General features: G+C 51.9%; 2 protein-coding genes across 4 annotated transcripts; one reads left to right on the top strand and one right to left on the bottom strand.

Annotated features, from left to right (window-relative positions):
* Positions 1–608: 608 nt before the first annotated feature.
* MPST (mercaptopyruvate sulfurtransferase) lies at positions 609–13,612 on the bottom strand. 3 transcript variants are annotated; one of them, XM_065939236.1, is made up of 4 exons: positions 13,489–13,612; positions 5,243–5,864; positions 3,259–3,342; positions 609–2,276 (listed from the first exon to the last, which is right to left on the bottom strand). In XM_065939236.1, exons 2-4 carry the CDS (start codon positions 5,835–5,837, stop codon positions 1,978–1,980), a joined length of 978 nt encoding a protein of 325 aa, XP_065795308.1. In that variant the 5' UTR covers positions 5,838–5,864; positions 13,489–13,612; the 3' UTR covers positions 609–1,977. The 3 variants fall into 3 exon arrangements, with proteins under 3 accessions (XP_065795308.1, XP_065795292.1, XP_065795299.1); XM_065939220.1 differs by having other exon boundaries at positions 13,398–13,498; XM_065939227.1 differs by lacking the exon at positions 3,259–3,342 and having other exon boundaries at positions 13,398–13,498.
* A 76-nt stretch (positions 13,613–13,688) lies between these two features.
* Positions 13,689–20,950, top strand: TST (thiosulfate sulfurtransferase). The gene is made up of 3 exons (XM_065939248.1): positions 13,689–13,866; positions 14,519–15,134; positions 20,494–20,950. The coding sequence occupies exons 1-3, from the start codon at positions 13,771–13,773 to the stop codon at positions 20,790–20,792; spliced, it is 1,011 nt and encodes a 336-aa protein (XP_065795320.1). The 5' UTR covers positions 13,689–13,770; the 3' UTR covers positions 20,793–20,950.
* The last annotated feature ends 2,974 nt before the right edge of the window (positions 20,951–23,924 follow it).

Below are 23,924 nucleotides of genomic sequence, written 5' to 3'. Positions count from 1 at the left end.
TCAGGCAGCCTTGCATGGGGCAGGGGAACCGGAAGCCACATCAGACCTCATGTGTGTTTGCCAGCAAACCCAACTCCTTGAAGAGGCAGGGACATTTTTAAGACAGAAAATGAGGTTTGTCTGAAACCAGCTGGAAAGGAAGATTCCTGAACTGTTAAATTCGGCCCCCAGGGGGAAGGGTTTATGATGGGGAGATGGGGGTTCCCTCCACGTGGAGATCCCAGTCCATATTGGTCCTGACTGCTGTCACCAAGTACGGCCACTGCTCCTACAGCACTGGTGCTCAACTAGGGGGTTGTTTTTGCCTCTTGGGGGACATTTGGCCTTATCTGGAGACATTTCTGTTTCTCACAACTAGTTGGTGCTGCTGGCATCTCATAGGCAGAGGCCACAAATACTGTTGAACATCCTCTGATGCCCAGGATGACTCTTACAATGAAAGATTATCCAGCCCAAATGTCAGTTGTCCCAAGATTGAGAAGCCCTGAGCTATGAAGATAGGGCTCAGGGCTGGGCTCTTGGCCAGGTCCTTGTCTGAAATCCCTTCTTTGAAAGTACATATTATTCCCATTTTATAAGTAAGAAAGTTGAGGCTCAGAGAGGTGGGACTTACTTTAGACCTTTTATTCAGAAAACCAGGATTCTGTCCCATTGGTTCCCCACCATCCCTGTGGACTAGGGAGAGACGACTCAGAGTCAGAGGTGAAAAAAAAAGTAAATTCAGAGTCAGAAAATCTGGATCTGGTTCCAGCTGTGTCGTGAGTTCATCGTGTGAGCTTGGGTAAGCCACTGACCCTTCTGCTTTTTTTTTCTTCTGGAGGTGCCCCCAGTACTGGTTGACACCTGGGCCTTTGCTACCAAGAGATGCCTCAGGGGCTGTTAGATGCCTGGGGGAGGGGTCACCCAGGTTACAACAGGGGGCACCTGGGGCCTTCTGACACCCATGTCCATCCTTGCACAAAGAACAAACACGGAGGGAGAAGAATAGATTCCTTACCCTTGAGAAGCCTGGGGGATAAGGGTTGTTTCCCCTTGAGCAGGAAGGATCAAACCCCCTCATATTGCCCACCCCCAAGTAGCCCCAAAGTCGAGGCCCCAAGGGTGGCTCTCAGAGTCTAGAACTAGATCCCCTCTAATTTGACTAAACTCTGCCATTCTCCAAAACATCCTGGCTGGGCTGGAATAGGCCTCCTCAGGGTGGCACAGCCTCCTATTAAGTTCTGGAACCATCTGTCTTGAGATGTATTACTTACCCATGGGGAGGGGCCGGCTTTGGGTGGGACTCCAGACATAGCACAGCAGATTCACCTTAAATAACCCAGAAGCCAGAAGGGAGACCCCAGTAAAGATCCCCTGGAAAGGGGAATGGCTACCCACTCCAGTATTCTTGCCTGGGGGATTCCATGGATAGAGGAGCCTGGCAGGCTACATACAGTCCTTGAGGTTGCAGAGAGTCAGACACTGCTGAGTGACTAATGCATCCATTCATTCACGTAGCAAAAGAAGTAGAAGACAGCTGTCAGGAAGACACTCGGTCTCGGGGGACTGGAAGACCTCTGGGGCCCCAGCACCGCTCAGAAGGCAGAAGGGACACCATCCTCAAGACACTCTGGCTCCGTGGAGCTCCCAAGCTGGGCATGTTGGAGCCGTCAGCCCAGGAGCCGAGGAGGGCTGAGGCAGCCCCGCAGTCAGAAGAGTTTAGCACTTGACTGTTTTATTTCTTCAACAGAAGGGAAGTGGGACTCCAGTTTAGCACCACGAGGGCACCTCCCCTCCCCCTGTGCCCACTGCCTCCTTCTCTGCTGCCTCCCCTGGGAGCCCACAAGTCCACAGAGTTCCTGGCCTCTGGGATGTCGCCCCAGGTACCACCTGAGTTGGAGGAAGAAACACTATCCTGGTCAAAGCAGAGTCGGAACCACCGGGCTGGATACCGCTGGTGGCTGGGTGTCACCCAAGTTTCCTGTGTCCCGCCACGCCTCAGTGGGTCTTCCCCCGGCCCTCGGAGATGATGTCCTCAGGTTGGGCACGCATGTACCACTCCACCCAGGAGCCGTCGTAGATGGGTACATCTGGCTTGCCGCAGAGGTAGGCCCCCAGGGCCACATGGCAGGCTGTGACGCCGGAGCCGCACGTGGCCACCAGGGGCAGGGACAGGTCCACCTTCTTGTCCTGGAAGAGGCGGCGGATCTCCTCGGGGCTCTTCTCCAGGCCGTCCTCGGTCAGGAAGTCCGTGAAGGGGATGTTGATAGTGCCAGGGATGTGGCCGGGCTCGATGCCTGCAACAGGAGAGCAGGAGGCAGAGAACAAACAATTGTACAAGGGTGGTAGGAATGGCCCCTGCGGGGCTGAGAACCTTCCATGCAGCCATGCCGCTGCCCTCTCTAAGCATCATCTCCGGTAGTCCAAACCACCAGGAAACCCAGGCAGCCACTGTCTACAGGAATCTGTTTTACAGGAGATGCTGAGGTTCGCTACTGTCCAGTGTCACACATCTAGCGAATTGCTGCCTGGGATCTGAACCCAAGATTCAGACTCCACAGAAGCCACACTCTGCCCCAAGTTTCCTGAAGACTGACTGTGCTGACAATTAGAGGAAGTTCTAGGTAAATGAATGCTGGTATACTTGTTATTTTGCATGTGTGCATGCTCAGTAGTTTCTGTCACGTCCAACTCTCTGCAACCCCATGGACTGTAGCCCGCCAGGCTCCTCTGTCCATAGGATTCTCCAGGCAAGAATACTGGAGTGGGTTGCCATTTCCTTCTTCAGGGATGATGGGTGTTACTAAAAGGCCCTCGTGGGTGGCATGGAGATATATCACATATCGTAAATAACAGTAATACACAGTAACATGAATCACTGTAGCTGACCTTACTGAGGGTTTACTTTGTGCTAGGAGCCCCTCAGCTATATTTCCCCCTTTAATCCTTGCTCTAATACTATGGGAAAGCATAGACAAGGAGATTGAGGCACACGGAACAGACTGGCCCAAGCTAGTTGGAGCAGAGAGGCCCCAGAGCCTGTGCTGCCAAGCAGGACCCACTGCCTGGGAGGGGGAGGGGCAGGGAAGCTTCTCTGAGGAAGCCCTGAAGGTTGAATAAGATTTAACCAGGTGGAAGGGTCTGGGTGGTAGAAGCTGAGAGCATCCCAGGCAAAGGGCATCAAGCAGACTAGGTCTCAGGCTGTGGAGGGGGGACAATGGGGACGCTGATATTCTCCACTGATTTAGATGGAGCCTGTACACACATCAGCTCGTTTACCTTGACAACAGGCCAGCTGGGTGTTTATCCTTATCTTCCATTTTATGAATGAGTGAGCACCATGGAGGTAAGCATTAAGCACCCCTGTAAAGACCCACAGCCAGGAAAGCACACGTTAATTATCCCACTTCCCGTTTCTCAAGTGCATCCTGTATGTGCAAACACAGAACTGAGTGCTTAACACATGTGCTCTCATTTAACCCTCACTGCATCCTTTAAGCTCCATGTTCTGCCCTGACTTGACCCACGCAGAAGCTGCAGTTCAGAGACGAGGTGACCTGCCTGGTGTCACACAGCTAGTGCAAGCCGGGGAGGGCTCTGAACCCAGGCCTGGCTCTGGCTCACTGCCCTACATTGCTCCATCTCCCCCACCCCCACCCAGGGGCTAAGCTGAAGGGTTCCACAGGTTCAAGGTGGCATCCCTATTAGGCTGAACCATCTCAAACTGCCACTAACTTAGGTTCAAAAAAGCTTGGCCATCAGCAGTTTCCCACAGTCATGTCTATACAGCTCTGCAGGGTTCCCTGTGTTGGGACCTTGTGAATTCACCAAACCTCTCTGGACTCCATCCAGCTGCTGGGTTAGTCTTCAGGACGCACTAGGAGCATGGATGGTCCTTGCCCTCAGATCACCCTAACAGTGCTAGGACAGGGTGAGCCCAAGCTGCTCGAGAAAAAGAAGCTCCAGCCAGCCCTGATTCAGGGGTAGCGGGATCCATTCAGGGAGAGCTTCCCAGAGGAAGTGGCAAGTTCCCTGTGCCCTCCTCAAAGCAGACATGAGAAAAACGACTGGGGGATTACTGGTTGTTCAGTGCAGTTAAAGGTACTGCACTGGGGTTCAATGCCTGGCTGCCTCCTGAGATCTGGGAAAAGGTGGCTCTTCTAAGGCTCCACATCCCGTTCTATATGAGAAGAGCACCCATCTCGAGGGATCTTTCTTTTTTTTTGTGGCTGTGCTGGGTCTTCGATGCAGCACAGGGGCTTCTCTTGTTACAGAAAACAGGCTCTCTAGTTGTGACTCAGGCTTAGTTGCCCTGCAGTTCCCCGATCAGGGATCGAACCCATGTGCCCTGCATTGGAAGGCAGATTTTTAACCACTGGATCACCAGGGAAAGAAGGAAACGGCAACCCCCCTCCAGTATTCTTGCCTGAAGAATCCCAGGGACAGAGAAGCCTGGTGGGCTACAGTCCATGGGGTCACAAAAGAGTCAAGACACGACTCACCGGCTAAACAACCACCAGGGAAGTCCTCTTGTGAGATCATTAAAAAGCTCACACCAAAGTGGTTATTGATCCATCTGCTTTGTGGGGACCCCTTCCCAACCCTGCTCCTTATAGAGGGGGACGTGAAGCCTTAGAATGGCCACCACTCCCTAGATCTCAGGAAGCAGCCAGATGTTGAACTCTGTGGGGAACCCAGCCTATGTGGGAGAGGCCCTGCCCCAACCAAGGCCAGCAACCACCCTCTATTCAGCTTCTGCTCCAATCTGGGGTGGCACTCTCTCTTCTTGAGGCTCCTCAGTCCTGCTCCCTGCTAGCCTTTGGCCTCTCTGACGACTTTCACTCTCCACTTTCTCTCTCCTCTTTCCTGGCTCCATCATCCTCAGAGATGGTGGTAGACCTGATCAAGCACCATCTATTTGGGACTTTCCCCAACTTGGCCTGTCCCCTCCTCCCATGTGGCAGTGACCCCCCATCCATAGTACTGGGAGGGGGCTGTTTGAACTCACACTTATACAGGGCATTCTGGGTTTCCAACTAGTTTGGGGGTGGAGGCGGGGCAAATATTATTGCCTCCACTTTAGAATAAAGCCCAGTGAGACGACAAGAAACTGAATCTCAGCCGGCACCCCCATGCTGTGGGGTGAATCTCAGCTGGCACCCCACCACCCCACCCTTTAAGGCAAGAGTGAGGTGAGGGCAGTGCTCAGGGCGCGCCTGACCCCGCAACCCAGGGACTCCTGGGCGATTCGCGCATCGGTTACCATCTCGGGGCTCGGGCTCCGTGCCCCGGAAGCGGCCGGCGGCGCGGGCATCCACCACCTGGAAGCACCGGGATTCAATGTTCTCCTTGATGTCCTCGTACGTCTTGATGTAGGCCGGGTCCAGCACCGCGTGGAACTCTGCGGGCTCCGGACGGCTCTTGCCCGAGCTCAGCGGGAGGCCCTGGCGCAGCCAGTTGCGGAGGCCACCGTCGAGCAGAGATACGGTGCGGTGGCCGAAGACGCGGAACATCCACCAGACGCGCGGTGCCGCGTAGAGGCCCTGATCGCTGGCGTCGTAGACCACCACGTGGGTGGCGGTGCCCACGCCCAGGCGGCCCACGTACTCTGAGAACTGCGCCGCGCTGGGCAGCATGTGGTCATAGGGCGACGTGCGGTCGCTGCACTGGTCGATGTCAAAGAAGGCGGCGCCCGGGATGTGGCGCTCCTCGAACTCGCGGTGCGCGTCGCGGCCCAGCTTGGCCAGGTACCATGAGGCATCGAGCAGCCGCAGGGGCTGCGTGGCCGGTGGGGCCCGGAGCGCCTCGGCCACCCACTGCGCTGACACGAGCGCGTGGAAGAGCTGCTTCGAGGCCATGGCGGTGGCGACAGTGGGGCTGCAGGCCTGGGCGACAAGGAGGAGGTCAGGAGGATACTAAGGAAGAGGCCAGTGGCCCAGGGGCAGAGGGCGGGGTCCAGGGCCGGAGGGCGCAGTGGAGCCTAGGGAGGGCAAAGTCCAGGGAACTCGGAAAACCAGCGGCAGTGAACCCAAGATACAGACTTAGATCACCGGGAACCTCCCTTCCCTTGCCCTGCTAAGCCTGGGATATGTACACAGAGCAATCAGCAGAATGACCATGACCCCTTAGAGGGAACAAGGCGATGGCTCTCACCATTGCTTGAGGCGGGGTGGATAGGGAGAGAGCCCAATTAGGAGAAGGCCCTGCTGGCTTCCCAGGTGGCCCTAGTGGTAAAGAACCCACCTGCCAATGCAGGAGACATAAGAGACTTGAGTTCTGTCCTTGGTTTGGCAAGATCCCCTGCAGAAGGGCATGGTAACCTATTCCAGTACTGTTGCCTGCAGAATCCCATGGACAGAGGAGCCTGGTGGGCTACAGTCCATACATATGGTCGCAGAATCGGACAGGACTGAAGCGACTTAGCACGCAAGCTCCTGGCACTTTAAGGCAAGTAGGGGCAAAGTCTTAGCCCCTCCCTAAGGTGCAGCTCAGCTTTGCTTGCAATCAACCAAGATCCCAGGTGGAATTCACCCATTCTTGAAACATTTACGTAAACAGCCTCAGGAGCCTAGCAACTGGAATTAGTAAATTAATCCTCCTTCAATTCAGTTCACTCAGTCGTGTCCGACTCTTTGTGACCCCATGGACTGCAGCACAACATACTTCCCTATCCATCACCAACTCTCAGAGCTTGCTCAAACTTATGTCCATCGAGTTGGTGATGCCATCCAATCATCTCATCCCCATCTGTGCTTTAATCCTCATAACACCTTACAACACTGCAGGACACAGAATAGGCTCTCAGTTATTTATGAGTAACCTCAAGAAGGTTGGTATTCTTCTCATTGTTTCCTGGAGGGGACACTGAAGTTCATAGAAGTGCACTAAAGACCAAGGTCAACAGCAAAGAAGTGGTGGTGTTTCCAGGCTTCACAGCAACTGCCAGGCAGTTCAGCAAAGTCTGATTTCACCCTTTGAGTTTCCTCTCGGGCTTTGCTGGCCTGCAATGCAGGAGACTGGGGTTCAATCTCCTGGGGAAGATCCTCTGGAGAAGGAAATGTCAACCCACTCCACTATGCTTGTCTGGAGAATTCCACAGACAGAGGAGTCCTGGCGGGCTACATTCCATGGGATTGCAAAGAGTTGAACACCACTGAGTGGCTTACTTTCTTCCTCTCTGGAAACAGCGATTAGGGCCTCACTCCCCACCCTCTTCTCTCCCTTGCAGGCCAGCAGTTGTGAGTATAGCAGTTTACCAGCCCACCATGACAAGTCAGCTCACAGCCTTCCAGGGCCAGGCTCCAAACGTGTGGACGCCCTAGGTGCCTTTGGGCAGGTTAGAGAAAGGTGCCCCTTCTGCCAGGCAGAGGCACAGTCTCCACCAGAGCACATGGCTGGGTGAGTGGAGTGTGAACTGCAGGTCAGCCCCACCCACTGCCTTGGCTGTGTACCCCCCAGTGCAAGGTGCAACCTTGCATCCATGCCAAGCAGCCCTGCCACGAAGGGGACGGGGGTGGGTAGAGAATGGAACATTTTGTGGAATGCCCCTGCAGGTCATGTACTAAGCAACACAGTCTTCAGCAGTCACTGGGTGGGGTTGCCTGTTTCTGAATAAGACCACTGGTGGTTAGAGATAAAAATGCTTTGCCCTAGTCACAGAGCTGGTCAGGGGCAGCCTCAAGATTTACAATTGGGTTGTAACTTCTGAGGCTAAAGCTTCCCAACCTGAAGGTCAATGGTGACCAGGGCCTTGTGTGTCCACAGTGTGATATCTGGTGCCCAGTCCCTCCCTCAGTCGGTACAGCCTGGCTTTTAGGAGCCATGCTGCCCATGTGACCAGGCCCTGGGAGTTAGCAGCCACAGGCCTGCTCAAGAGAATGTAATTACAGGACTTCCCTGGTGGTCCCGTGGTTAAGAATCTGCCTGCTGATGCAGGGGACACAGGTTCAATCCCAGGTCTAGGGAAATCCCACATGCTCATGCTGTGGGGCAACTAAGCCGGTGTGCCGCAACTACTGAGCCTGTGCTCTAGAGCCCACGAGCCACACTCCTGAGCCTGAGTGCTGCATCTGCTGAAGCCCGCATGTGCCAGAGATGGTGCTCCACAACAAGAGAAGTCACCACAGTGAGAAGCCTGAGCACAACAAAGAATAGCCCCCGTTTGCTGCAACTGGAGAAAACCTGCATGCAGCAACGAAGACCCAGTTCTGCCAAGGAGAGAGAAAAGAGACACAATATAACTGTAGAAAGTCTGGAGTTCAGTGGGAGCAGAGGGGGCACACTAGCTCAGCCTGAGGTGTGAAGGTGGGGGGCAGGGAAAATCCAAGCTGATTTGACATGTTCAGGGTGCAGCTGCCAGAGCCTTTGCCCAAGGGGTGATCGCAGTGCCTGTGGGTTATACTGCACTAGGATTGGTGAGGGATTCAGCAGGCCTCTACCTGGTGTTGGAGAAGACTCTTGAGAGTTCCTTGGACTGCAAGGAGATCCAACCAGTCCATCCTAAAGGAAATCAGTCCTGGGTTTTCATTGGAAGGACTGATGTTGAAACTGAAACTCCAATACCTTGGCCACCTGATGCGAAGAGCTGACTCATTTGAAAAACCCTGATGTTGGGAAAGATTGAAAGCAGGAGAAGGGGACGACAGAGGATGAGATGGTTAGATGGCAACACCGACTCAATGGACATGAGTTTGGGTAAACTCCGGGAGTTGGTGATAGACAGGGAGGCCTGGCGTGCTGCCGTTCATGGGGTTGCAAAGAGTCAGACACAACTGAGTGACTGAACTGAACTGAACTGAACTACCTGAAGACCCCATTGTGAACCACAGTAGCCCCTCCTCACTCCTCTTTCTTGAGGGTCCTTAGTTTTTTCCCCAGGGATCTATTTAGAGTGGAAAGAATGCTGACTTGGGAGCCAGAGCCCCTCCAAAGTCAGTGCCAGTCCCATGCCCCTCTTAACCAGGTGTATGCTGGGTGAGCATGTGAGGCACCCAGCACCATTTCCATTTCTTATAATTGAGCTTCCAATCTTCACCTCTTAATGGTGAAAATTAAATAATGGACATTAAGTGTTTGTCACTCAGTCATGTCTGACTCTTTGTGGCCCCATGGACTTTAGCCATTAGGTTCCTCTGTCTATGGAATTCTCTAGGCAATAATGATGGAGTGAGTTGCCATTTCCTTCTCCAGGGAATCTTCCTGACCCAGGGATCGAACCCAGGTCTCCCGCATTGGAGGCAGATTCTTTACCGACTGAGCCACGAGGGAAGCCCAAATGAACATCAAAGCACCACCATAATGCCCTGCACATGGCTGGTTTTAATAATCGTTAAAGACAGCTTCATAAAAATCCCACTCTCTCTTCAAAGCTACTCTCATGGGTGGCCTCTGATCCATCGTCAGCAAGTCTAGAATCGGAACTTCAGAGGTCTGAGGTCATCCTGCCACACACACACACACACACACACACACACACACACACACACACACTCACACTCACACTCCCTATGCTGGATTGGCAGTTCCCATGAAGGACTATAGGAGGTAGAGGAAGTTTTGGGAGAGCAGGCCGTGTGTGTCACTGAAGGGTGTGGACCAGGTTCCGATGAGCTTGGGCACGCATGGATGGCTGTAGGTGGGGCTGCTCCAGGAGTCAAGGACCCCCAGCCAAACAGGACAGCCCCAGGCCTATCTCCCGGGTGCACACTGTGCTAGGGGAGGTGTAAGTGCCAGGCTGCCGTCTGGGATGGGCCCTGGAATAGCAGGGTCCAGCCAGACTCGACCTTCTATAAGGGCTTCCCTGGTCTTGTACTTCCTGGCTCCCTCTCTCCCTTGACTGCAAAGCACAAAGCTCAGAGAATTCCCTGGGTAAATGCTTATCAAAGTATGAATTTTTGCAACTTTCCATGAGACTATCATTGTTTCAACATAAAAAGATTTTTTTCCAAGGGGGATGAGAAAAGCACTCCAAGCATACATAATAGCATATAAAAAACTGAGTATAGGGCGGGTAGGGGTGTCCCACTAGCTTGCAAGAAGCAGTTGTTAGATTTTCAGGAATTAAGCCAACTGGTTGTTAAACACAGCCATTATTAAAAATTAAATTATATTCACTTATAATGAAATAGGTTAAGGACAAAGGAAGTTTTTTTGTTTTTGTTTTTTAAATATGTAACTTCAGGGATGAGCAAGTAAACAAAAGCAGCCTCTGCCACGTGGGTTTCAGATCCAGGATTAACAAATGGCCTGGCCTCAATGTCACCGCGAGCCCCTGGGCAACTCTTTTCCAAGTCTTTAAAGAAGTTTCTGAGCATTTCCCCTGAAATCAGGAACAAGAAAAGGGTGCCCACTCTCACCACTACTATTCAACATAGTTTTGGAAGTTTTGGCCACAGCAATCAGAGCAGAAAAAGAAGTAAAAGGAATCCAGATAGGAAAAGAAGAAGTGAAACTCTCGCTGTTTGCAGATGACATGATCCTCTACATAGAAAACCCTAAAGACTCTTCCAGAAAATTACTAGAGCTAATCAACGAATATAGTAAAGTTGCAGGATATAAAATTAACACACAGAAATCCCTTGCATTCCTATACACTAACAATGAGAAAACAGAAAGAGAAATTAAGGAAACAATACCATTCACCATTGCAACAAAAAGAATAAAATACTTAGGAGTATATCGACTTAAAGAAACAAAAGACCTATACATAGAAAACTATAAAACACTGATGATGACTAGGGTCACTACAGCTGTGACTGTTGGAAGCCACTCCAGGTCTCCTTCCACTACATGTTACTGCCCTGAATCGGTAAGTTGACTGCATGTGTCTCCTCTCACTACCTGGACTGTCGCATTCATGAACCAGGACCAGGTCTTCCTTGACTTTTTTGTTGTCCACTTCACTTAGCCCAATGTAGCACATAGTAGATGCTCAAAAAGTGATTGGCTGATTAAGAACTAATGAATGTTCTCTTTGGGTAGCAAAAAAAAAATGCTTAGAAATAGTAAAGAAAGTTAAAAAGAGAGATCATAAGCTCTGCTCTAATGCAGAATGTTTTCTGTAGCATTTACCTTAGAGTAGTTACAACTCTCACAGATTAGAAACTATCTTCAATTTTTAAAAATAAATGTGTGTTATAATAATAATCTAAAAAAAAAAAAAATAAAAAAAAAAAAAAAAAAAAACACTGATGAAATAAATCAAAGAGGACACAAACAGATGGAGAAACATACCGTGTTCATGGATTGGAAGAATCAATATTGTCAAAATGGCTATTCTATCCAAAGCAATCAATAGATTCAATGCAATCCCTATCAAGCTACCAACGGTATTTTTCACAGAACTAGAACAAATAATTTCACAATTTGTATGGAAATACAAAAAACCTCGAATAGCCAAAGTAATCTTGAGAAAGAAGAATGGAACTGGAGGAATCAACCTGCCTGACTTCAGACTATACTACAAAGCCACAGTCATCAAGACAGTATGGTACTGGCACAAAGACAGAAATATAGATCAATGAAACAGAATAGAAAGCCCAGAGATAAATCCATAAACCTATCTTCGACAAAAGAGGCAAGAATATACAATGGAAAAAAGACAACCTCTTTAACAAGTGGTGCTGGGAAAACTGGTCAACCACTTGTAAAAGAATGAAACTAGAACACTTTCTAACACCATACACAAAAATAAACTCAAAATAGATTAAAGATCTAAATGCAAGACCAGAAACTGTAAAACTCCTAGAGGAGAACATAGGCAAAACACTCTCTGACATAAATCACAGCAGGATCCTCTATGACCCACCTCTTAGAATATTGGAAATAAAAGCAAAAATAAACAAATGGGACCTAATTATATTTAAAAGCTTTTGCACAATGAATGAAACTATAAGCAAGGTGAAAAGACAGCCTTCAGATTGGGAGAAAATAATAGCAAACAAAGCAACAGACAAAGGATTAATCTCAAAAATATACAAGCAATTCCTGCAGCTCAATTCCAGAAAAATAAATGACCCAATCAAAAAATGAGCCAAAGAACTAAACAGACATTTCTCCAAAGAAGATATACAGATGGCTAACAAACACATGAAAAGATGCTCAACATCACTCATTATCAGAGAAATGCAAATCAAAACCACAATGAGGTACCATCTCACGCTGGTCAGAATGGCTGCTATCCAAAAGTCTACAAGAAATAAATCCTGGAGAGGGTGTGGAGAAAAGGGAACCCTCTTACACTGTTGGTGGGAATGCAAACTAGTACAGCCGCTATGGAGAACAGTGTGGAGATTCCTTAAAAAACTGGAATTAGAACTGCCATATGACCCAGCAATCCCACTTCTGGTCATACACACTGAGGAAACCAGATCTGAAAGAGACACTGTACCCCAGTGTTCATCGCAGCACTATTTATAATAGCCAGGATATGGAAGTAACATAGATGTTAATCAGCAGACGAATGGATAAGGAAGCTGTGGTACATATACACCATGGAATATTACTCAGCCATTAAAAAGAATTCATTTGAATCAGTTCTAATGAGATGGATGAAACTGGAGCCCATTATAGAGAGTGAAGTAAGCCAGAAAGATAAAGACCAATACAGTATACTAATGCATATATATGGAATTTAGAAAGATGGTAACGATAGCCCTATATGCAAAACAGAAAAAGAGACACAGATGTACAGAACAGACTTTTAGACTCTGTGGGAGAAGGCAAGGGTGGGATGTTTCGAGAGAACAGCATCGAAACATGTATATTATCTAGGGTGAAACAGATCACCAGCCCAGGCTGGATGCATGAGACAAGTGCTCGAGCCTGGTGCACTGGGAAGACCCAGAGGAATCGAGTGGAGAGGGAGGTGGGAGGGGGGATCCGGATGGGGAATACATGTAAATCCATGGCTGATTCATGTCAATGTATGACAAAAGTCACTACAATATTGTAAAGTAATTAGCCTCCAACTAATACAAATAAATGGGGAAAAAAAAAGTTTCTGGCCTACTCCCAGGGTTGTTATGGGAAGCAAGTGACAGCCATAGGAGTCCCCAGTAAAACGCCTCAGCAAGCAGGCCTTGACAAATGTTAGTTTGGTTTCACTCCAGCAGGTTCTTTGCCAGTTTGTCCTCCTGGAGCCTGTGGGTCAGTTGGCCTTCTCTCGGTCAGGGTTTATTAGTCCTCCTCCGGGTCACCAGGTGACAACCCCCTCCCCCTGCCACCTACGCCGACCCCACCCAGCGGGTTGCCCCCCAGCAGCCGCGAACAGCCGTCCTTGGGGTGAAGCCAGGGGTGCGTCTTCCCTCCTAGACTACGGCCCCTTGCTCCGCTCAGGCCCCTCGGGCGAGCCGCACGCTGCGCACCCCGACGATCGGCCTCCCCCTAAAGAAAGGCAAGAGCCACGCTTCAGCAGTTACCGGAGTCTCGGGCTCTCGGCTTCCGGGTTCGGCCATGACCTCGAGCAGAGATTCCCCCTCCCCTCAGCAGTCCCCTCCTCCCGCCACAAACCTGCTGCGGGCCAAAGGGAGGAGACTCCGGCACAGCCCACCGCCCGGGCCACTGGGAGCCTCGGCTGCCGGCGCCTTCCACTGGCCGGGCCGGGGCGGGGGGGGACGCCCACGCCGCCGAGCCGCGCCCCGCGCCGCCCCCTGCGGTGCGGCTTCCTCCCCGGGTCCCGGCGGGTTCGAGACGCGCAGCGAGCCCGGGGACTGGCCGGGGGCGGGCGCGGCGCGCGGCGGGGACACATGGAGTGGCGGACGGCGCGCGATCCCCCCCGCGGGCGGCGGCGCGATGGTGTGGGCCGGCCGGGGAGTTGCGGGCTCCGGGTTTGAACCTGCCAACTTCTCCAGCGGGCAGGGGCAAGCGCCAGGGCGGCGGCGAGGGCGAGTGAGTGCGCCGGGGTGGGGCTGCGGTAGGCGCCCGGGCCGCCGGCCAAACTACCTGCGACCCTGGGGAGGATCCCGTTGGCGAGAGCGGGGCGGGGGTGCCCCGGGAACCCTGGACCCAACTGGAGCAGAGGGCACCGGCTGGGCCGGACTTGGGCATTTAGGAGGCGGGCGACCCCAGGTTGCTGAGAGGCTGCAGAAAGGTTTGCGAGGCGAGAGGCGCGGATGAGGGCGGCTGCGGGTCTCCAGCGGACCCTTTCCCATGCGCCCATTCCCCTACGCTCCCAGGAAGGGGTCTCTAAGCCCAAGATGCATTCTCCTCCCATCTTGGACATCTTTTCGCTGCTCCTGGAGAATCCTGAGGGAGAGTATAGTAGCTTCTAGGGCCAGACACCCTCCCAGCTGCTCCTCGATCCCCGGCCCTCTCGCTCCACCCACTTCTGCGCGGGCGGGGGACGCAGGGAGCGGCGGAAGCTGGCTTTCCCTAGGGAATCTGCAAACCTAACCCACTGCACACCCCAACCCTGCCGGGTTGCCATAAACACGACACCCCTGGGGGAGTGCAGTGGGGGAAAAGCTCCTCCTCCCAGGCCCCAGCCCACTGCACGGACAGTCCTCACGCCGGTCTCTTTCCTGGTTCCCACCCGCGCCAGGTGCCACGGAGAGCTGACACCATGGTTCAGCAGGTGCTCTACCGAGCGCTGGTCTCCACCAGGTGGCTGGCGGAGTCCGTCCGGGCTGGCAAGCTGGGCCCTGGCCTTCGGGTGCTGGATGCGTCCTGGTACTCGCCGGGCACCCGCGAGGCCCGCAAGGAATACCTGGAGCGCCATGTGCCCGGCGCCTCCTTCTTTGACATAGAGGAGTGTCGGGACAAGGCCTCGCCCTACGAGGTGATGCTGCCCAGCGAGGCGGGCTTCGCCGACTACGTGGGCAGTCTGGGCATCAGCAACGACACGCATGTGGTGGTGTACGATGGTGACGACCTGGGCAGCTTCTATGCGCCGCGGGTCTGGTGGATGTTCCGTGTGTTTGGCCACCGCACGGTGTCCGTGCTCAATGGTGGCTTCCGGAACTGGCTGAAGGAGGGCCACCCGGTGACATCTGAGCCCTCACGCCCAGAGCCAGCCGTCTTTAAAGCCACGCTGAACCGCTCCCTGCTCAAGACCTACGAGCAGGTGCTGGAGAACCTAGAATCAAAGAGGTTCCAGCTGGTGGATTCACGGGCCCAAGGGCGATACCTGGGCACACAGCCGGAGCCAGATGCAGTAGGTAGGTGCCCCGTGGGGGGATGGTCCCTGGGGAGCAATGCTCATGGAGAGATGGGGAGTAGGATGTCTGGGACCCTCTCCAGGTTTTGCCCTCAGCAGCCCCCAGGAGGGCCTCCGTCTTTCCATCTGTAAAATGAAAGGGGAGTGCCCAACCTAAGGTTTTTCCAGCTGTGATGCATGGGAACGGACACATGCCTTCCCGTAGCCACATGCAAAGGCACAACCGACTATCTGTGTGGAGTGGCATCAGCAGAGGTAACTGACAACATATCCACCTGCATCCATGCCCACGCACTAGCTCCCCAACATGCTCAATAGCATCCATGAGCCACACAAATACCGCTGTACAGAAGTCTCCTCAGGACCCCGTGAGTTCTTCAGAAATTCTTAGCAACATGAACAGTGCTATTTCCCAGCACCCCCTCCCTCTTCCAGCTCTCCCAGACCCCCTGACCTTCCTTAGGTTGCTTGCTTAGCTCAGTGGCAGAGTCCAGAGTTGAACCCAGTACTGCCTAGTTTCAAACCAGGATGCACCACCGTCCTGCCTCACCCTCACCTCATGGGGCCAGCAGGGAGCCCCTTCGCCAGGCTTCTCTAAGGATATGACTCATGAATCCCCTTCTGTAGACAGAGAGGGAGGGTTCTACACTGGTGGAAGTTGGGGTGGGGTGAGTCTCAGAACTGCATTCTAGAACCTCCTAACAGGACCACAGAGGTCTTGCCATCACCCTCCTCCTAGACACCTCCGGTGGCCGGGACCTCACTGCTCTCAGGGCGCAGGATGGCCTGGGGGTGCTGCAGCGCTGTCCTCAGGAAACCTCTGTGGAATCCACCTCCTGTGCAACATTTGGACTAACTTGTTGAAAAGTCTCTTCCTTTCTGTGCCTCTGTGAAAAGCATTGTGAAAGCCATTCCAACACTCTTAGAACTGGAGGCTATGAAAGGTCACCTCTCCGCTCAGAGGGGAGGCTGTGGTACACAGAGGAAGGAGTGTGTCAAGGCCACTTGGGTAGTTGGAGGCAGAACCAGGAAGGCACAGGACTCTGCCCTCCCTGCTGTAGCTTTCTCTAGGACTGTGTTTTTCCTGCCCTACTTGTTCTCTGAAGGTCTGAAGTTGAAGATTCAAGTTTGTTTAGCTCCTGGCACCAGTTCCTGCAACCCCCCTCCTGGCCTTGGTTCAAGGCACCTTCCATTCCTTGGCACTTGACATGCCACTGCAGGGAGAAGAGGTGGAATTGTTTCTCTAGCTATCCCCCAGCTTGCCCTGAAGCAAACAGAATAAATGAGCGGAGGGCGTAGAAATGCCAGATTCAGCCTCCGTTTTCCCACTTTAGAGATGAGGAAACTGAGGCTCAGAGAGGGGGGTAAAAGCCAGCTGCTGCAGGTAGGACCTCCTGCAAGCCCCCGATTCTAAAGTCCTGGCTCCTCTCTTGTAGCCAGCTTCTCCCCTCCAGTTCCCATCTGGAGACCAAGGAGCACAGGCCCCAGTTTGAATCCTGCTCCTCTATGCTGGGACCTCAGTCAGTTCATTGCTCAGCCTGTGTTCCCTTATAAAATGAAAAGAGTAATGCCAGCCCTACCCACCTGGCTATGTATTTATTAAATAGCAATGGCTGGAGGTACTTTGAAAAGGATGAAGAAAAGTGCAAAGCCTGGGGCTATCTGTAAAGCCTCTCTAAGAGGGTTTGCTGGCCTCCTGTACAAGACATTAGGCACATGAGGCTTTGCTGAGCTCATGGGATCAGAGAGGCACCCCATGGGCTCAGCCATCCAGATATAACACCCAGGGGAGTATGGGTGGCAGCCCTGGGTGTCCCTGGAAGGAATGACCCCCAAGAGGAGCTGGAAGCAGGGCCTTAGAAACCCCACAGCCACTTTCTGCCCATTTCAGGCAAGCAACCTCACACCTGGCCTCAGCTATGTGCTCCCAGTGCCTTTGGTCCTGTTTGTAAGAGGAGAAAAGTGAGAGTCAGACAGACCTGAGTTTGCATCCTTGTGTGGAACTTAGGTGTGGCCTCAGGCCTGTCCCTTCACCCCTGAACCCTCCTACTGAACGCCATCTATGACCTTATAGGAGGAGCCTTAGGGAACAGAAGAGAAGAGAGTTGGGAGTTGATCCAGCTCAGTATCTTTATAAACCTTATTCTCTTTTCCTTCTCTCTGCTTGGAAGGAAGTGGGGTCCATGAGGGTCAAGAGGGAGAATACTGACCCCTTAATGGCATACTGTTATTTGCCGGACCCTTTATATACCTTCTCCCCTGGGCAACTGCAGCAGTCCTGCAGGGAAGGCAGGTGGGGGTTCCAAGTGGTCCACTTTGCAGGTAGGGAAAGGAAGCAGAAACTTCTGCAGTGAGACACTGAGGCCAAGACTCGACCCCAGTCACAGGATCAAAATGGGGTTATTTCCCAAGGCCACTGCTGTGTCAATAAGCACGGAGTGGTCATAGCTCCAAAGCGTTGCTTCATATTGCTTCATGAGGTCATGTGACTTCTGCCTGTGTGTCTTCCCAGGGCTGCGGACTGGGGTAGGAGGGGGTAGGGGGTGCCAAGTTGACTCCCAGCAGGCTGGGCTGGGGGCTGCCTGCACTGGCTTCCTTGGTGTCTTTAGGAGGAAAGCAAGATAGAGCTACTCAGGTTTTCCTGGCCTTGAAAGCCCACACCTATTGGTGACCTGCGGGATGCTAACTTGCCAGCTGGACTTCCATCTTCTTGGCCAAAGCTGGAACACCAAGTCCCAGACCTCTGAACTGGTCATCACGAGAGGTCATCTCAGCCTGCCTCAGCCGCTCTTTCTAGGAAGTCTCAGGGTAGTCAGAGTGCACAGGCTTTGAGGCCGGACACACCTGCGTGCACATCACACCTGTACTGTGTGTCATGGGGTGAGTTACCTCACCTCTCTGAGCCTGGGCCCCCCATGAGTGCCAGGAGGCCCATCTGTATGGTCTGCGGACTGAGGAAAAGTTCTTCAGATAAGCCGTCTGGGTGCCTGATGCCAGAGGTTTGGCCTGGTGGCTGGGGAGATAGCCACAAGCCTGCAGCTAAAGCTGGGCCTGGAGGAACAGCAGGAGTCCTTGCCCCTGGGTGCAAAGTGCCTTTCCCCTAGTTGGCTGGTCTCCGAGGTTCTCCAGCCAAGTTCATCCCAGCCCTCCCCCTACGCAGGCAGCCAGTTTCTGCTCATTTAAATTCCTCCGACAGGCCCTGAGCACTGGCTGGCAGAAAGGGAGGGCCTCCAACTCCTGAGGCTTGCCCAGGGTGGGGGCCAGTCTACAGAACACCCTCTCCACCCCTACCACCACCACTTTTTTACTCAGAAGAGGTGCCTTTTCTGTAATTAGAAAAAAAACAGTAAAGCTGTTTCATCAGGGATGGGTGGAAAGAAATGAAACAGCATTCAGGACTCCATAAACGCTGGTGTTTTTTAATGTACTTCATCCAGCCCACTACCTGGGTACGGAACCTTTTTTTTGCCTGCATGGGATTTCAGTTCCCTGACCAGGGCCGCAGCAATTAAAGCCCAGAATCCTAACCACTAGGCTACCAGGGAGCTCCCTGAGACATTTTAAGTTGGTTTCTTGGAAAAGAACACCCTTGGAGCCAACAGACCAGTTGTGCCTCATCGGTAGGGTCAGTTCACATCAGATCTCAGATCAAAATTTCCAGACAGAAGGATGAAATCACAACAGGAATAAAGTGTTAGTCGCCCAGTCATGACTCTTTGCAACCCCATTTACTGTAGCCCTCCAGGCTCCTTTGTCCATGGAATTTCCCAGGCAAGAATACTCAACCCATAAATCACTATAATTTAGTACATCTATAGTCAATCAAAGGAACTCTTGACTGGGCCAGCAACATGGCCCAGAGAATTTCAAATTCTCTCTGGCCTTGAGGAGAACGGGACACTGTTGGCATGATTGCCCTCCTCCTGGGTGCCCAGGTTGTTAAGGCTTTTATCTGCGGAAGCTGATTTCCCCACAAGCCTGTGAGATAGGTGTGATTAGCTCCCCATTTCCCAGGTGGAAAACTGAGGCTCAGACATACAGGGCACAGCTGCCTTCACGCTGCCCCAGGATGTGCCCTGGTTACCCTGGTCAGATCTGCCTCTCACACTGCTGCCCACCTGGTCCTGCCCCACAGTCTGGGTTAAGCAGGGGCTGTGGGAGACAAGGAGGCCCCACTCCCAGTGGGCACTCCAGTCTGCCACAGTGTGGGGTGCTTGAGGAAGAGGAGTGACCAGGGCCACGCTGGGGGCTGGACCTTGGCCTTGGCCTTGCACGTGGCATCAGTTCAGCCATGGCCGAGTTCCATTTGCCCCACATGATGGTTATTCTGAAGCCCAGACTTGGCCGAGGGGCCTGACTAGGTGTAGAGAAGTTTCTGGAATGGACCCTGGAGCTAGCCTAAACCCCTATTCTGCTTCTGTCAAAGCCTCTCGGGGTTGCTAGGAAGGTCCTCAAGGACCACAGGGCCCCCATGCTCACCTGCCCCCCAGGGTAGGTGGGAAAGTGATGGAGAAGCAGCAGCACCTGAGGGCGGTGAGCCGATTGAGATAGTCGGTGCTTTACCCTTGACAGCAGCCCTTGCCACGTTACCCATGGGGACACAGGCTCAGCGAGGTGGGGCCTCTTTGCTTAAGGTCACTCCTCAGTAAGTGGCAGAGCTGGGATTTGAACTTCCATCTAGTAACAGATCACAGGCTCCTTACCCGTTGTGGGCTTGACAGGAAAACCAGGGGACTCAGCAGAATCCTGGCCCTGCCTTCACCTCGCTGTGTTGCCTCAGGCTAGTATTTTCACTTTGTCAAGCCTCAGTGTACTCATCTGTAAAATAGAGCGACGTTATATTTAGTGAATCGTGGTTATATATTTAAACTCTATCTTCCTTGCTAGACTGTAATCTCCCTGAGAGCATGGTCTGTGTCTCCCCTTCACCCATGTTCTTAGCAATTAGCACACCCCATACATTTACATTCTTCATCCCATTTGCTCTTCTCCACAGCCCTATATTATAGGAATGTAACACTGAGCCCATTTGACAGATGAGAAAACTGAGGTTCAGAGAGGTGAAGCAGTTTGCCCAAGATAAAGGTTAGTAGATGGTAGAGCTGAGACTCCTCCCTGTCCTCTCAAGCAGGTAGAACATACCTATATCAGGTAGATTTGATGGGGGGGTGGGAGTGGTGGTCATAAACATTGAATGTAGCCAGGGCTGGAATAAATTGAGCTCTGAGAAAGGCGAGGACGTTATTTTCTGTTTGCAAAGCTCTCTATCCTCATAACCATTTGATTCCGACCTCCAGGCCCACTCCCCCCCTACCCTCTGTGCTGCTCCTAACCCTATCCTGTCCTCTGCCTTCGCCCAGGACTGGACTCAGGTCACATCCAAGGCTCAGTCAACATGCCTTTCATGGACTTCCTGACAGAGGATGGCTTTGAAAAGAGTCCGGAGGAGCTCCGTGCCATGTTCGAGGCCAAGAAGGTGGACCTCGCAAAGCCCCTCATTGCCACATGCCGGAAGGGCGTCACTGCCTGCCACATTGCCCTGGCTGCTTACCTCTGTGGCAAGCCCGATGTGGCCATCTATGATGGCTCCTGGTTTGAGTGGTTCCATCGGGCCCCCCCGGAGACCCGGGTGTCCCAGGGGAAGGGTGGGAAGGCCTGAGTGGTGGCCTCTTCTCCCCTTGCCCACAACTCCTGCCGGTGGAGTGATCCGGCATGGCCTGCAGCTAATCTTTTCCTCCTCAGCCAGGGAAATTGACAAGTTTTTAGAATTAATGTATAGAGTGCTCCTTTCCCCAACAACACTGGAATAAACTTGGCCTTTTCAAGTAGCTGTGTGTACCTCTTTCTCCCTGGTTCCATCCTTGCCTTGTACTTCCTTCTCTTTCAAATTCCTTAGAACCTACCAAGTAAGGAAACGTCACAGCAGCCGCCACACTGGGGATACCACTTTTTTATTTAGTTTTGGCAAAAGAAGTTGCTTGTTGTTGCCTGTCAGATGGAGCACCCCGGGACCTTACCTGGAAAGGGCATCAGTAAGCCAGAAAGAGGGTGAGCCCCAGGCTTGCTGGGGGCCACCCCTTCCTGCTGTGGGTCCAGCCCTGTGGGAGGAGGGGGTGGAAGAGAAGACAACTGGTCTTCCACTTGAAATGAGTGTTCAGTGAGGTGGCCCACAGGCCCTGGGGCCTTTCAGAAGTGGTGATGCCCAGATGATGCTCAATGAACCCAATGTTCTCTGCAGCATGCTCTACAATAAGCAAGACATCGAAGTAACCTAAATGTCCATCAACAGATGAATGGATACAGAAGATGTGGTACGTATTATATATCCAATGGAATATTGCTAAGCCATAAAAAAAAATGAGATAATGCCATTTGTAGCAACAGGGAGGGCCTAGAGATTATCATACTAAGTGAGGTAAGTCAGAGAAAGATAAACATCACATGATATCACTTACTTGTGGAATCTAAAAAGATAATACAAGTGAACTTACTTACAAAACAAAACAGACTCACAGTCTTCAAAAACAAATTTATGGTTACCAAAGGGGAAAGGTTGGGGGGGGGCGGCAAATTAAGAGTTTAGAATTAACACATACTGACTTCTTAACATAACATACGTAATCAACAAGGACTTGTATATCACAGGGAACTCTACTCAATATTCTTTAATAACCTATATGGGAAAGGAATATGAAAAAATAAATATATGTATAACTGAATCAGTTTGCAGTACACCTGAAACTAACACAACTTGATAATTATATGGTAGTATAAAGAAAAATCAAATTTAAAAAATGTAGATAGGCCAAAGGAAGGTGGTCTCTACCTTGGGTGTCTTTCCTGGCTCAGAATAAGACCTTTTGAGGAGTGATGAGGGGAGGGACCAGAGAAACAGATTCAGTCCCTGGGAGAAGGTCTCAGGAAGCTGCAAGAGAAGATAGTAACCTTGGGGTTTAAGGGGAAGAGAGTATATCCTCGCTGTTCAACCCCTGCTCTCATTTTGCTCTGATCCCGCATCCCTTTGAAACCAGCTCAGACAGCTCCAGGTACATCTTTCCTTTCCCTCCCCACTCCCCTTAACCTAATTTATGCTCAGAATTACACCCGGGCCTTTAATAGTCTAGTATCTTCTAACTGTTAAACTCCTACGCATACGTCAAGACCCAGCTCAGATGGCCGTCTGTGAGCCCCGCCTCTTTTTCCCTAGATAAAACTAATTACCCTCTCTTCCTAACAAATTTGTAATCCCAAGAACATCCTTCACACTTGATGGCATCTGAGCCATCTGTGCCTAGCATGCAACCAAACCCATGGTGAATACTTGGGACATTTTGAGTGGATGAGAGAGTTAGCAATGCCTGCAGGCCCCTGCTGCCCGCTCAGTCCTGACTCTCCCCGGCCTCTGTTCCCCAGGGTGGGCTTATCAGCCCTCTGAGGTAACAGAGCCCTGTGAACAGTGGTCACCATGGCAACTCCAATGGACAGGGTTGGCTGCTCCCCAGCAACGATCCACTTGTCTCCAGCAGCAGTTGTGCGGCGCAGATCTGCACTCCTGGGCCTCGGCACACACCAAGGCAGTTCACATGTTTTCTGACGTTATGAGAGAGAGTGGACAGGTGAGGCAGGGACCCTGAGGTGGGCCAGGAGTCTGCCAGGACACGGGGCTTCATCTTCTTTCTCTCTATGCAGAACTGCTTGTGAGTGGAGCTCCCAGACTGCAAGGGATCTACTTTCCCTCCCTCCTTGACCAACGTCTCTTGGGATCTTTCTCTCCAGGTCAGAAACTGGCAGTGAGCCTATACTTCTGTTCAAACCAGTCCAGGCCACTCTGGACTGGGGGTGTCCCCAGAGCTGATGGGGAGCTCCAGTGGGCATATTGGGGGCGGGGGGTGGCTGGGGATGGGGAACAGGGGCAGGAGCAGAAAGAGAACTCCAAGGAGACAGGAGTGGGGCTTGGTTTCAGCACCACCTGCAAGAGGTCCTGTTTCTTTTCTGAGCCTCAGTTTCTCCCAATTGTGAAAGAGGGTGAGTTAACACATTCTCCTAACACCTCACTGAGTCCTCGTGAAAAGAGGCTAGTCTCCTAGATGGGGGAATGCTTAACACATGAGCTGCATTTGTCATCTCCTGCTAGATGACAAATCACACCTCAACTGAGTGACTTAAGACAACATTTATTACCTCATAGTTTCTGTGGGTCAGGAATACAGATTAGCTTCAACGGGCCATCTGTCTCAGGATCTCTCACAGACAGTGATCAAGGTATTGGCCAGGGCTTCTGTCTCATCTCAAAGGACAGTTAGTGAAGGACCTCTTCCCATGACCATGCCCAAGGTAAGACTCAGTCCCTCAGATTGTTGAACTGAGTCACATTTCTTTTGGATCTGGTAGCCACAGGCCCTCAGTTCTTTGCCATGGGGACCTCTCCAGAAGGCAGCTCACAACACAGAAGCCGCTTCCATCAGCACAAGAAGAAGAGCCAAGAAGAGTCAGAGAGAATGTGAACAAGACAAGTCACAGTCCACCTCAGACCACCCACTAGCTTCTGATGTCAAGCATCCCTTCCAGGACTTCCCTGGTAGTTCAGTAGTTAAGAATCTGCCTTGCAGTATAAGAGACATAACTTCAATCCCTGGTTGGGGAACTAAGATCCCACATACCTTAGAGCAACTAAGCCCACAAGCCACAACTAGAATCCACTTGCTACAATGCAAGATTTCGAATGATGCAATGAAGATCTTGTGTGCCACAACTAAGACCCGACACAGCCAAAACAGAAATAATTTTCTTT

Source organism: Muntiacus reevesi, chromosome 1, assembly GCF_963930625.1.
Source record: "Muntiacus reevesi chromosome 1, mMunRee1.1, whole genome shotgun sequence".
Lineage (NCBI taxonomy): Eukaryota > Metazoa > Chordata > Mammalia > Artiodactyla > Cervidae > Muntiacus > Muntiacus reevesi.
Note: the sequence above shows the minus strand (reverse complement) of the source record. Positions and strands in the feature narration are given on the sequence as shown.